This window comes from Pomacea canaliculata, linkage group LG2, assembly GCF_003073045.1.
Source record: "Pomacea canaliculata isolate SZHN2017 linkage group LG2, ASM307304v1, whole genome shotgun sequence".
NCBI classification, from domain to species: Eukaryota; Metazoa; Mollusca; class Gastropoda; order Architaenioglossa; family Ampullariidae; genus Pomacea; species Pomacea canaliculata.
The window spans coordinates 25,948,369-25,962,637 of record NC_037591.1 but is presented as its reverse complement, the minus strand read 5'-3'; the positions used below and the strand labels follow the sequence as shown (position 1 = coordinate 25,962,637).

Genomic DNA, 14,269 nt, shown 5'->3' with positions numbered 1-14,269 from the left:
AGATCACTACCTCCACTGACCATCTGTAGGCTTCTGTCTCTACATGACCCTTGGTACAGCCTGTACTGCACATCCCAGTTTCAGATTGATTTGAAGTACCCCAGATGCCTCTGGGTGATTGCAGCATCTCTACCCACAGCCTCATGGGTCCTCTCCTTCCCAATTTACCTCCACTCACCTACTGAACTCAGCTGGGTGGAAGACAGAAAGCAGACAGCTAAACATCCTGGAGGCCTGTTTTGAACAGGCCAGAGTGGAAAGCCTGCCCAGCGCTACTCAGTGTTTGTGAAGCAGTAATTGAGAAAGGATGGGAGCTGGGGAGCGTTAATGCTTGGTGGGGTTTAAAATCACAAACGGCTTATTGGGTAAAATTTTGTTTATACCTTTGTTTGTGGAAGTGGTCTTCTGACAAAATGGTGTTTAATCTCAGACATTCTGTTTTTGAATAACCGGGCCCTTCCCCCTTGCTCAGACCTTCATAGGTGTGCACACACACGCACAAACACTCTCTTGTACTTCCACTTGTGTTTTTTTATGAATGCAAATGAACAAACTTTGAGCAGAAATTTTATGTGCGTGTCTGTACCTGTACATACTTATGTACACATGCATTCAGGTAGAAATGTAATTTTACATTACTGTTCCCTTCTTAACACATTTTACACAAGTGAAGAAATTGAGAGGACAGGCTGGGTGGGTGAGATTTCCTGAACATGTCTGCTATTGTAACAGTGTATAATTAAACCTGTGCTAAGAGGAGAGTGTGTATGTGAGAAAGAGAGAGAGAGAGCATGATTGTGTATGCACATGTAACAAAAGAATGCAGCTTGTTCCTGCTTGAGTGCATATTTTTGTGAGAAAAAAAAAGTGTAGAAAAAACTTCTGGCACCCTATTTTTTATGTTGGGAACAGGAAAGGAAGAATGCACAGATCAAGTTTTGACATTTGAATTTTGTAGGAATTTTTAGTTTGGTTTTTTTAATTGTTAGTGGCTGTGTTAAACATTATAGGACAAGCGAGTGACTGTTTCCATACTCACGATGATACTATTTGTATTACTGATAATTTTCAAATGTTGATGAAAGAATGTCGGTGGTAATGTGGTTGAAATGGTAATTATCATTTCTTGCTATTAACCAATTTGCTGTCACTTCTCTTTTGTGTAATTCTGTTGCCTAGTCTAGTATAGCTTGACATCCATAGATGTGGAATTTTTTTATTAGAACTTGGTTCTTTTGCTTATTCAGCATTGTAGTATGTAAACAAAACCCCCATACGACCAGAATTTTATGTGGGTTAATCTGTTGTTGTTTTGTCTTTTATGGGACATTTTTCTCTGGAGACTTGTAGGTGCTAATGGTATATGATATCATTGAGACATGTAGCTAGAGAAAGGATAGATGTTTCTTACTGTAGTGGCATGTCTAGTCCAAGAAATGGAGATGATAATTAGTCCTTAATAATTCCTATTGAGGGAATAGGGGTGGACTCATAGGTACAGAGGGAGTGGAACGGGTGCATTATTCCCCCTTCCCCACACACACACACACACACACATGCAATTTGGTGGCTGATCCATGAATGTTGTGTGGACTTCACAGCAGCAGAATTCTGATGTTTTTGTGTTGCTCATGTTGCCAGGGTTACCCTCATCCTGTGTCACCAAGTCAAGATGCCATGCTTGCCTCAACTCTTCCACCCATGTCTACCTTCAGGGGTACCTCCATGCCCCCTAACTCTTCCGCCTACTCTGGGTCTTCTCCAACAGTCAACGGCTCACAGCCTCCATCACAACAGACTGGGGATGCCCTGGGTAAAGCACTTGCTTCTGTGAGTATTTGCTTTGGCATGTAATGTTGTTAGACTGAAACTGTTCCAATACTTGTGCACTTAAAGGCTGAACGTCTATGTTAAGCGCAGAAAGAATGGTTCAGCCAGTCCAGGGAGGCGAGAATCATAGTTGGAGCCCAATACTGTAGTGGTCAGTCTTGACTCCGTCTGGCCCGGAACAGGATTGGGTCCATTGCAGGGGTGGAGGGCTGTAGAGAAACGGCTTGCAGCCAGTGATTAGACACCCATACTGTTTACACTTTGCACATTAATTTAGGATAAAAGCTGCCAGCTTGCATTTGCTGAAAAAATCTTTATGTTGATGACTTTAACATGACATTCAGTTTTTGTTAATACGTGTATTTCCCCTTCCCCTCCCCACCCGGTACATCTGCTTAGCAGGAGATTCAAGATTCTTTATTCTGTCACCCTCGAAGGAGTATTGAGATATTTAAAATATATTCATACATTTTCACACACACATACAGGACAGGACAGTTGCTTCGACCGACAGGATCAGTGTGATGATGACAGACTCCAGGCATATTGTTAAAGGAAATAGAAAAAAAATCACTTATCATACTGATACTTCTTTAGGACTCTTGACACACATGGTTTTAAGGCTACAGCACATCATCAAAGAAGATGTGTGTATGAGGCATTGGGCCATAAGAGGATTATAAAAGCTTGAACACATTATGCATAATCCAGAAACCGTTTACTGGAAATTAATAAACTGGTAAAAAACAGAGATGTTTCAGTTGTCATCCTTTTTTCCCATACCGCGAAGAAAGTTGGTATCACTTATGACTACCATCGTTCATACTTGTGGGGCCAGTGAAGGTGCTTCATTTAGGTTGGTGTCCTGTGGCAACATGTAACCAGCATTTAGCCGTCTTTGCAGTGCCTTGTACAAATCAGGCAGAAGCTCGGAGCGTGTGCATACGCGTGGCTCAGATAAAGGCACTGTCGCTGTGACCAAGATAAACTACATCATTCCAGCTTTATTGACATGGATTACAATTTGAATCAAAGTTTTTCTTCGCTTTGCCGAAGTAATTGTCTGTCCGCTGGTGCCAGTACAGTGTGTGTTTAGGAAAAATCAGAAAATTGTTTTCAAAATAGTATTATTTTTTTATGTAGGTCCTTTCCTCTCTTTTTTTTTAAGTGGCTTTGCAAAGACATGGAGTTTAAAGACAGCTAAAACATTACTCTGCACGTTTCTGTTGCCTTCACAAGGATTGGTTCCTGTTAGATAACAATATTATGTGGCAAGTTTTGGTAAAAACAACACTGAATGCCTAACAACAGCGCCATGAGCTTCCACTCTGATCGCTGGCAGGTGTGTACTGCAAATGCGCTGAATACTTGAGGAAATACACTTTTTAGCAAAGGCTGGCCATCTGCGTTTCTTACCTCCCAGTTGAATCCATTCTTTCCTACTGGACAGTAAAGTTTGGCCTTCAAAGAACAGAAGTAATCACATACTAATTTTGTTTTTTTTTGGTGCTGAAATCATGGTCCTCTTAATAAAACTTCAATCAAGTATAACCCATTCTGTAAAATAAAGTTTTAGGTCTGTGGTGATTTAAAGTATATGCACAATAGGAATCTAATTTGACTCACAGCACACACACCCTCCCCATTTTTTTTATTTAATTTTTATTTTCTTTTTTTACAACTTTTGTAGTAAAGAGAAAAAAGATTGAAGAAATTGTTCTAACAAATCATTTGTTTACTGCTGTTTACTTAATTGGTATGTTTTTAAAATAAAGTATTAATGTTAGAAAATAAGGGACAAATGCAAGATGGCAGAAGATTAATCACTTATCTGGAGAGTGCCAGTTTGAAAACTGGTGAAAAGTCAACAGTTTTTTTTTTTTTTTAATGTCCTTGTGAATGAGTTAGTGATATTGTAGTGAGTTAATGCTCTTTATATTTACTTTGATGATTGAGTGGGTTAAATGTGCTGACATGTGACGACGAGAGTTAAACTTTAAGATGGCAGGCTGAAGGTGTTCAGATATCTAAAAATTTCTCAAAAGCAGAAACTAGTATAGGACATTAAAGAAATGGACATTGTTAGAAGAACGAGTAGGGTTATAGTGAAAAAGAATAGTCTTTTTCTTCCTTCCATGCCAGTTAGAGCTGCCCACATCAGCACTTCTTGTTCTCAGGCGGTCCAGTAATCTGCATGCTTGACATTAACATTTTCTCTAGCCTGCCTTCTCTGTTCAGAGTGGAAAAAGCTTGGGTATGTGCTGCTGTCCCACCTGTCTCTGTTTAGGTGACAGGCGAGGTGTTTTGCTTATGAATTTTTGTAACAAGCACACCTGGATTGCACCTGAAGGTAATCATGGTATTGGCAGAGGCAGGTGGTTTTCATTGGGAGAGAAATGGTTGTCAGGTCTGGTGTGTGTTACTGCTAAACAGAGCCCAGAGACAAAGAGGGCTTCTGGATGTTCCCCAGTCTTTTTATCACCTTCTGCCTTTGGCTCCCTGGCCTGCTAAATAGCTATGGGAAGACTTGGTTTCTGTCTCCTGTTCTGCAAAAAGAAGCTGGCTTAAATGGATTTCATTTGGTTGCACCCCAACTCTCGGATCCTGAAGTACTCTCCCAGTTCTCTCCCCCCCCCCCCTCTTCCTGTCTCTCACTTATTTCTCTTACACCCTCTCCCCCAGCCCCTGTTTCTCTTTTGGGAGGAGTCTTTTTCCATTTCATAACTAGAGGGTTTGCTAGTGTTTTTATTATAACATTTGTGTAACAAATATCTCCATAAAATTTTAGATTTTGTTCTGTTTTGGATAAGTTGGAGTCTTATCCTAATAGCACCCAAAATTTTCAGGCTATACTTTTAAAAAAAGTGAGTGTTCTTAGGAAAAGGAAAGTGCCCGATAAATTTTATGTTTATACTATACTTTTTTAAAAGCGACTTGTCTTAGGAAAAGGAAAGAGCTTGATAAACTTTGATGTTTATATGAAGAGGGAGAAATGGTGGTGTGAACGCCTGTGCAAGCAAATCTATCTGCAGAAGGCGATAAGGACAGCTGTCGCTTTTCCGGCGAAGAGATTCTGGGCAAAACAAATGTTTTGCTTCCTATGCCTAGACTTTTTCTTGCATCATTAACCTTCAACCATGTTAGTTTATTTGTGTATGTTTTGCAGATCTATTCAACGGAACAGACAAATAGTAGTTATGGGGGCTCAAATCCCACCACACCTGTGTCATCACCCCCACCAATGACAGGTATTGCCCCAATTTCATACTTGAACTTATATTTTAGATACCTCAAAGTATATAAATATGAATTCTCACATGTAACTGACCTCAGACAGTTTATTGTCAGGATTTATTTATCATTAAATTTGTAAAGCACGTTCCCGTGTGAATGCAAGCTGAATACACTGCAAAATGAAATGGCAGCCATAGTCAACAAACATATAAGAAATGTGTCGACAAGAAATATCATTGCAAACTTAAGCTTAGTTTAGTGATGAAGAATTGAGGAGTTTAAATATAGTATGCTTGATTATGCAAGATAAAGAGAATATTTCTTAAATAGACATAACCTTAAAGACTCTGAATTTTAACAGGTCCACAGCAGTGGCATCGGCCTACAAACCCTAGTGCAACATCACCTCACTATGAAAGTCATCTACATTCGTTGGTAGGTGCTCTATATTCTTCATGTGGGTTCTGTGTTCTTTGCAGTGAGTTGTTTTAATGTCTGGCTTAATAAAAGCTTGTAAAGTTTCCTTGCGCCCCCCCCCCCCCCAATTCATTGATAATTTCTGATCTTTAGTGCATTTTGATCCATTTGTGTATGGTTGGTTTGTTCAGTGATTGGTGTTTTAAGCATGCCATTAATAAGTAAGCATGGAATTGGTGTAGAGTTGTTTACAGCTGAAAGTGTCTGGGAATGTAAAGGTTTCTTACAATAATATGTCACTTTTTAGAATTTAATACATCTCACATTGCACGCTCATTTACCTCCCATTCTCAAAATCATTCAGCGATCATTGTTGAACTCTCACCAGTTTGCATTAAGCAGCCAATGGTGTGTGGATGTGTGAGAGATGATTGAGAGGAGATTGAAATTTAACAAATGCAATGAGTGTAATTTGAGGTGAGCAGCTTGAAAGTTTTTCAGGTGTATAGCCAGATTTAACACTTTGAATCTTGGGAGATTTTGCAAATACAGTCATGTTTCGGTTAACAAACGCAAGATATGTTTATCTTTACGCAAACATCATAGTTGTTTATCGTTGTGATTAAGTACTGTACATATTTGTATGTGCCATGGCTTCACTAGATTAATTTTTCAGCTGCATCATAATATCATTGTACATGTAGTCCGTTGTAAACCAAAACATTTTACGACACATGACCACAATAAAAAAAATGTATGGAAAATAAAAAAAATAATAGAAGTGGATGAAGTTTCCTTACTTTTTAGATGCTTGTTGGCTTATATTGTAACAATACTGTTGAGTATATCCAGTAGTGAAAGATCAACCATTTACAGTATTTTATATGAGACTTAAACAGTCCACTTGTCAGTCTTGCTTATGCATGCAACCTGTGAACACAAACTGGTGATAGTTACTCAAAGGGTGGCAGAAACTGGTAACCCCTTCTTAAGCTATTCATTGAAAACAAGGCATAAAATTAGCCGCAAAAGTCTGAACTTAACAGTCCAGTCACTTTCAGCACTTATTCCTTTTCATAGTTATATGGACAGTCATCCCCCATTGGTCCTGACCCCTCTCACCCCTGCTTTTCATTACCATTGTCTAATAGCCAACAAGAATGGAAGAAAGGTTGGAAGATGCCATGCACGTTCTGAAAGATCATGCTGAGGTAATGTTTGACTGAAGAAACATTATAGTATTCCTTCAGTACATAATCTATATGCAGCAGAAAATGAGAAATAGTACGGAGTGCGTGGGTATTATGAAAAACATCTGCAGCTCATTTTGGAAGATTTGGGTGGCTGTGTTCAGAAAGTCAGAAGTTTTGCCTGCTAGCTGTAAACAATGTCAAAATTTTTATATGGCTTTTCTTTAGAACATAGCCATGTAAGTGTAGAGAACAAGCTTTGCCAACCTCCCACCAGGCAACAAAAATGGCATTGGTAGTAAAAGAATTTTTAAGGTCATGAGTTACAGGTGTGGGTTGCAATTCTGAAGCATTTGGAAAGATGTGGTGCCTTAATTCTGAATAAAAGCTGTTGTGGCAGATAATTGATAAAATATGTAGGAAATCCACTAAAATGGGTGTGCTAGAGTATCTTGAGAAGGTTGGCATTTGCTGTTTGATATTTTTTAGGTGAAGAATCCCTTGCATCTGTGTCAAGATTAGATGTATACATGTTTTTAAATGCAGATACCCCAAAGTCACCTCCGTTGATGCTCATTTTGCTTGTATTAAAAGTACATTGCATGAATCCTCATTCCTGGAATAGATGATAAGCTGTACATTAATGACCCTGTTTATTTACTTTCTCACATGCATGTGTACTAGTACTAAGTTGCTTGGTGTTGTTACTTGCATGTGCATGGTAATGGGGGGTTTTTTTTTTTTTTTTTGGTTGTTGTTGGTCTTATGAAGCAGATTTTAGGTAGGTTTATGGTGAAGGCATGAAAGAAAGGACATATCCTCCACTTGCTTGTTTAAAGGACAGCTTCTAGGGAAAATGTTTTTGAATGACTAAGCTAAGATCTGTGCAAGATAGTATTTCCTAGAATCTTTGTACAACTTCTGAGTCTTTGTTCAGCTTTGATATTTGTGCACTCTGAAGAGATGATAACTTATATCAATATCTCTTAAATGTTCTTGTTTGAACTTTTCTTCTAGAGTTTTTACCAAATTTAATGCCTTTGGGTGATGTCTTTACAAATACCAAGAACGAATATTTGTTAATGCTGTTTTTAATGTAAATAATTGTGGCATACATGTGTTGTGTGATACTATGAAATACTATATGTAAAATGCGGATTGTATAACAGTTGTATCTCATTGTCATAAAATATAGTGTAGAGATTCTTTCATACATACTTTCTTGCTAACATGTAATTATTGGTATAGCTGTGTGAAATAGGTATCTTTGAGGTCTGTGAGATGAGCATTTGGTGAGTAAAAATACTTAAGCATACATTAAAAAAAATTAAACGTGTTATGCTCATGCATGCCTCTTTCTCTCTGCACAGCAGAGTCGCATGGAGGAACGCCTGGATGATGCCATTCATGTTTTGAGGAATCACGCTGAGGGTCAGCTGCCTCTTCCAGGAATGCCTGGACATTCAGGTGGGCCTCCAGGACATCCAGCAGGGCCTCACCCAGGAATGCCACCGATGATGCCCTCCACACATTCCAATGGCATCATGGGACCTGTTGCTCCATATCCCCCACTACTGAGTAGCCATTTGGAGTCCCACATGGTGAGCAGTGTTTCATAATCTAAATCAAATATTGCACTCGGCCTCTTTCCTGGCCATTCATGGTACGTGCATGCTTACATACACCTGCAAGTGTGTTCGTGTACACAGTGTAGAGTGCATTTTCTATGTAAGAGAGCATGCACGTTTTTGGATAAATAATTAGACCCCATCAGAGACTGCATTTCATGGTGATTATTGTTTAGAATTTTAAGCAAATAAGCACTAAGAAATTGTTTAAATATTCGCTAGATGTTGCCCCAACACAGCAAAATAAATAAACGCCTTTCTCCCAGGCAGGCATTGACTACCGGTTGCCAGGTAATTCTTCAGGCCCACACTCCTGGCACCCTCTGTCTCGTGCAGACATGATTTTCTCATCACTGCAAGGTCATCTTGTTAAAACGCGCCAATGCGAATATCACCAGTTTGGATCTTGTATGGGTATCACACGCAACATTTAGCTACAGTACCCAGAACTTCTTCCGAGGGGTCTTTTCTTTGCTGGAGGTACAAAAGTCTGGAATAGCAATCACACGCAGGCGTTCTGACGAGTAAAACAGATTGGCGCTGAAGCCTTGCTGCAGGCCCTGCAGCTTCTCGCTGAGAAAGAACAGTCACGCACACAGGAGGAGGGAAGCTGGCCCCGACACCAGTGCGGCCCTCTGCCATTGTGCTTACTGCGAATTAGCGCATCGCAGGGGACTTCACTCCTGTAGCTTCGGCAGCTTTTGCCAGTCGCGGGACTTTTTTTTTTCTCTTTTTGAAACAGTGGGGGCTGGCGAAGGCATTAAAATATTTTGTGACGAACAGCCATTCTCGAGGCGTTATATGGCAGGGCACGGTTCTGTTGGCATGCAGTGCCGCCATCCAGTTACAGATGATGAAAGCGGGGATAAATTCTGTTGATTTGCCCCGTCTGTAGGTATCTTCACCCACCCACCACCCACCCAGTCTACACTCCCTGGCTTCTCCCAAAGTTTGTCAGGGTTGTTAATTTATTCTGTCATTGCTTCGTTGCGCAATATCCCGGTTTGTCAGATATAGTCTCTTGCCTTCCACCTCTAGATGTAGCCAAGTTTGAAGTGATCATTCGCTTTTCAGACAGGCGTTGAGATGTGACATTTAACAGCCTTGATGGGTCAGAGTTGTGGGGAAGACAAACACGATGGTTATGTGTTCTTCCACTCGGTAGATACTTCTTGTTCAGAACTGATTTTATGTTGATCGTTACTATCACTTTACTATCAATTGGTGGCTGTAATTTGTCGAATTAGGTGTACGCATACCAGATCCAACGGCTTTTGACTTCATCTCCTACCTCCCGACTCACCACCAGTCCACCTCTAAACCATTGCGTGCGTCACATGTGACGGGGCAGCTGACATTGCATAATCTTCCCCTTTCTCAACACCGCTGACTTCGCCTGAAATCTCCTCCTCAAATGCTGAAGTTAATTTAGAAATTTACGAGCAGTTTAAAAAGAAGAGGTAGAGCCGTGATGACTCGGAACGTTATTTTGCTTTTGGCATTGGATGGAAAGTCTGTCCGTTGAAAAAAAAAGTTTTATTGGGAGTGCGAGGAGGAAAGTTATGCGCCTCCGTGAAGCACGGTTTCATGGTCTTGTGGATAAGGTGCAAGCACAGCCTCTCTCGCTGTTTGCGCCATTTTCTGTAATACCTTGACCTGCAGGAAGATGTTAGTATAGCCTGGGCGTTAGGAATTGTTGCAGCATTGTTGGCCTCTTTGGTCAGAATTTTTTTTAAAGCGAAGGTGTATGGGGAGTGGGACAGTCCCCCTTACCGATATATATTCCTACACCTCCCGTTTTCACCTTTCCTTCGCACCATGGTGTTTTTTCAACCTTTCCTCCATCCTTGCCCTTCTTGTAGGCTGGTTTCTGTTTGGCCCTTTCACCTAAAGCGTCTCCATCCCATCCCTCGCTCTTCCCCAGATCTTGCGTCCCTCCTCCACCCGCCTTCGCTCACCACCTTTCCGTTTCACCACCCGGTCCCGCCCCCTTCACCTTGCCAGGCAGTCTCCATGGTTTTAACATCTGGGCAAGCTGCTTTGCAATGCCGCTTGCTTGACTGTCTGACAAGTTTGTTTTTCTTGGAAGCCTAGAATCCTTTTGTATTTTTATGATCTTTGCCGATCTAGACAGGATCTTCATCAATCTGACAATAAAACAGAGATAAGGACGTTTGCTGCAGTTTCAAGTCGTTGGGGTCGTACTGTGTGAAGACACCGCCTGTCAGCAGCTGACTACACCAGAACAACCGTGGTGGCGTGACGGACGCTGTCTTGTGCTGCCTAAGTGACGGCCACTCTGCTCCCTTTCGCAGCCTCCCTCACTGGTGTCAGCCTCATTACTCCCTCCTCCCGCCAAGCCCTCGCCCTCATCAGCTTATAACTTCCCATTATTTCTTAATGGTGACCATCAGACTGCTATGTGTAATTTGATTAAAAATAGTGTGTGCACTGCTGTAGAGGACCTTGTATAGAGCTCTTGTAGGAGCTCGTGCGTGCGACGGTTTTGAACAACTGTTCCCTGTCAGATGAAATGCCAGCGTCTGATGACAGTTGCTTTTAACAAATGAATGTTTTCGAATTGAGCCATCTGCTCTGCGCGTGTGTGAGATGAGGGGCTAGCTTGATCCATTGTATTTTGACCAGCCATTTTATAGTCGCCGTGTGTCGAGCAGTATGAGAGAAAGTTTACCAATCTTCATTTTTGTCCCCTGCAGTAATCCCAGCCGCACAACTCTGCTCTCCTCCGTCCTTTTTGTTTTTAATCGTAAACTTATTATTTTTATTGCTTCGTGTTTCTTTTAAAGCGATTTTTTTCACCCCTCTCCAAGCCCTGCCTATCTTGTTGGCATTTCTCAGCTCGCGCAGCTCCTCCCAAACAGCAACAACACATACAGCTTCATCTTTGTGAGCGCAACCACGCCCCCCACCCCTTCACCAGTCCACCCCACCCCCTCTGCCTGTCTTTTCCATCGGTTTCCTTCTTTTCAGCGCCATCTACCTCCACACCAACACCCACCCACTCCCCATCTCTAAGCTCTGCTTCCTCGACTTCCTCATGTGCCACTCACCTGAAACCACTTACTGCGCAACTGCATAGTTTGTTTTCCATACGACCAGATGATATTTTTCACATATGTTCTCGTTCTGTTCGTCTTTCCAAACCCTTCTGGTCCTGCACTGATTGACAGAGCGGTGCCTCGCACCCGTCCTCAATTACGGCCCTGGTTCGAAGCTTTCAGCCAGCAATCTGCGAATCGCAGTAGCGTTGGTGACTTGCCCTTTTGCCTTTTTCTTTTCGGCAAGTTTTGACTTTTTCCCTCTCTAGCCTTTCCTCTTGTCGGAGGTTGCCTCGCCGCCTCACTCATGTTGGACGCGAGAGAGGCAGAAAGTGTGTGGGTGGTGTTGCTTTCTTTTTTGGCACAGTTTGTGAGTTCGAAAACGCGTTCTGATGCTTTGAAGTGTTGTCGGCCTTCCGCGGGTCTTCACCGGCGAGCAGAGCAACGGAATCCCTGGTGGTAGTGCTGCATAGGCTTGGGAGACATGGGGAAGCGTCTGGAGAGAAGACAGAGAACTGTGTGAGACAGCTGGGCGACAAGACTGGGTGCTGTGCGAACATCCGCGGCTTACATGTTTAGCTCACCTCGGACATGAAAGCTGTAGACATTTCATTGTGATCAGCGGAAAGGAGGCTAATTTGTTTTTAAAAACAAGAAGTTGGCGCTTGTAGGCAGGCTGGAGGGAAGGATATGCGGTCATGTTAAACTGCCGAGGACGATGACAAGTTACGTAACTCCAGAAGTCTGCCGCCTGTCAGAGTAAGGAGTCGTCTCTGTTGCCACCGGTCATGTACCCTTCGTGGGGCTACCCCTCCTCGGCGTGGGACTGGCACTATGGGACGTCCTTGCCACAGCCACAGTCCCAGCCGTCGCAACCGCCGCCGCCGCCACCACCGCCGCCACCACCACCAGCAGGCCTAACCCTGCCACCTTCGCTGTCGCGAAAACCATCCTGCCCCGCACAGCTGCCTCTACAGGCTTGTGGGAGGAGTAGCCACTCCCCCCAGGGACACATGGCCTTCATGACAGGCCACCACCAGTTGCCGTCGGGCGTGGCGCCCACGCGACCCTCGAGCCGCTATACCATGAACGTGCAGCGCCCCTGGTCATCGTATGACTACGATTTTCCGTGCTACCTTATGCAGGTGTGTGCGCTCGCATGGCATGTGCGGTCGTCTTTGATCTGTTCGAGACGCGCCCATACTGTTGTCTGCGGAGAGTTTAGTGGAGTTTGCTGAAGGCAATATTGCCTCGTTATTTCTAGCTTTTATTGGTCGAGTCCTCCGCTTATTTAATTTGAGGTGAAAGATTTTACTCTGCAGAATAGAGGTGAGTTTGCCGTTCAGTCCTGGAGTTAACACTGCTAAGTACAAGAAGTGCAAATCAGGATTCAAATCAAAGCATTCCTTATTTCTCATGGGTGTGCCCAAGTAACATGTCAGACTTCATTAACCATTTTTCTGATAAAAATTTATTGTTGGATGACCACATTTATGTAAAGCTATATCGTGTACTCTGTTTAAAAAGTTTTACCTCAGTATTCAAACAACAGCTGGATAGTCTTTTGCTAATTTTTTTATCTAGTTTTTTGTTAATCATCCACTTTCAAACTGTAGGGTCATCGACGGGATCCAACATAGAACTATTTTTATTGCTGTAAAGTACATATTTTCTTCAGTTTTTGGCAAGGGGGAAGGCAGAGCTGCCATGCCATCTCCTTCACAGCTGTAGACTCTCAACCTGAGAGAATGGAGTGGTTGCCTGTTTGTCCTTACCCCCCTAATAGGTGGGGTGACTGTGGTGCATGCAGCTAAATGGTTGGTCATGATGTTGATGTTGGGAAGATGACAGGAACACCCTTTAGCACTGCCTCTTGCAATCTTATTCCAGATTGGAATAATTAAAACCGACTGCTACCTCCTAGCCAATCTTTGACACAGTGGAAGCCTCAAGAAAATTTGGATGTGGAATAAAATCACAATCATCTTTTGTGAAAATCCTTACAAAAATGGCATAGTATAACACATCTGTGACTAAAACCACTGGCCAGACTGCAATGGTGTTTTGAAGGGAAAAAAAGTGATTGGGTCATCAAAAGCTGCTGTGGACACTAAGCCACGAATCATTCAGCAAGAGAATTTATGGGGATGTATTAATTCAGGTCGTGTGATGTTGATTTAAAAAAAAAAACCACAGACACTTTTTTTGGGGGGTGGAGATCTTGGTTGTCAGCAGTCTGCAGCCTACACTTTGTCAGTGACTGTGCTCTGAAAGTATCAAGAAGTAAGGCTTTCTAAGGATATCAGGCTTGTAGTAGGATAGTCATTTCAGGAGAGAGCTACAGATTTCTTCAGTAGATTTCTACAGAGAGATTCTTACGGTGTTTTTCAAGTAGAGCTGGACTTTCATGAGGTGAATAACTATAAAATACTATTTTCCCCATCCCTTTCTGCTGAGTGTCATAACAACCTGTCGCCAGCTCCTTGAAAGCAGGTTTCATCGAGAGATACAATAGTAATAGGGTGTTTGAATATTAGATTTTTAACTAATCTGACCAGAACAATGTTACATAACTGTATAATTAGGCTTCATCGCACCTAAAACATTTAATCACAAGGTGTAGAGAGCAGATTGCAGGTACTGCATATGGCCCCATCTAGATTACTTACGACCTGAAGAGGAGGGTGTAAGATCTCCTTTTGCATACATGGGATAAACATCTTTACAAATGTTTTCTTTTTTTGTTTGTTTTTCAGTTATTAAAAATCTTATGTTATTTGTTACAGGGAAACCATCCTGCACCCTTAAGCGATCGTGTTGTCGGCCAAGGCAATCTACCTTCTGTTGCATCAGAGCAGAAGTCTTATGATGCAGGTGAATAGTTATTTGTAACAAAATAAGTGTTTTTATT

At 42.2% G+C, this 14,269-nt stretch overlaps 1 protein-coding gene across 10 annotated transcripts in view; it reads left to right on the top strand.

Annotated features, from left to right (window-relative positions):
- Window positions 1-14,269, top strand: part of LOC112556359 (transcription factor 12-like) — a 105,565-nt gene that overhangs the window by 77,655 nt on the left and 13,641 nt on the right. For 7 of the 10 annotated variants that reach the window (XM_025225293.1, XM_025225290.1, XM_025225292.1 and 4 more), the window contains 6 exons: window positions 1,642-1,830; window positions 4,997-5,078; window positions 5,426-5,499; window positions 6,633-6,692; window positions 8,042-8,272; window positions 14,145-14,232. In XM_025225293.1, the coding sequence (XP_025081078.1) occupies window positions 1,642-1,830; window positions 4,997-5,078; window positions 5,426-5,499; window positions 6,633-6,692; window positions 8,042-8,272; window positions 14,145-14,232 (724 nt within the window). The remainder of the gene's footprint in view (window positions 1-1,641; window positions 1,831-4,996; window positions 5,079-5,425; window positions 5,500-6,632; window positions 6,693-8,041; window positions 8,273-14,144; window positions 14,233-14,269) is intronic. The other 3 variants (XM_025225291.1, XM_025225295.1, XM_025225297.1) reach the window with 3 other exon arrangements.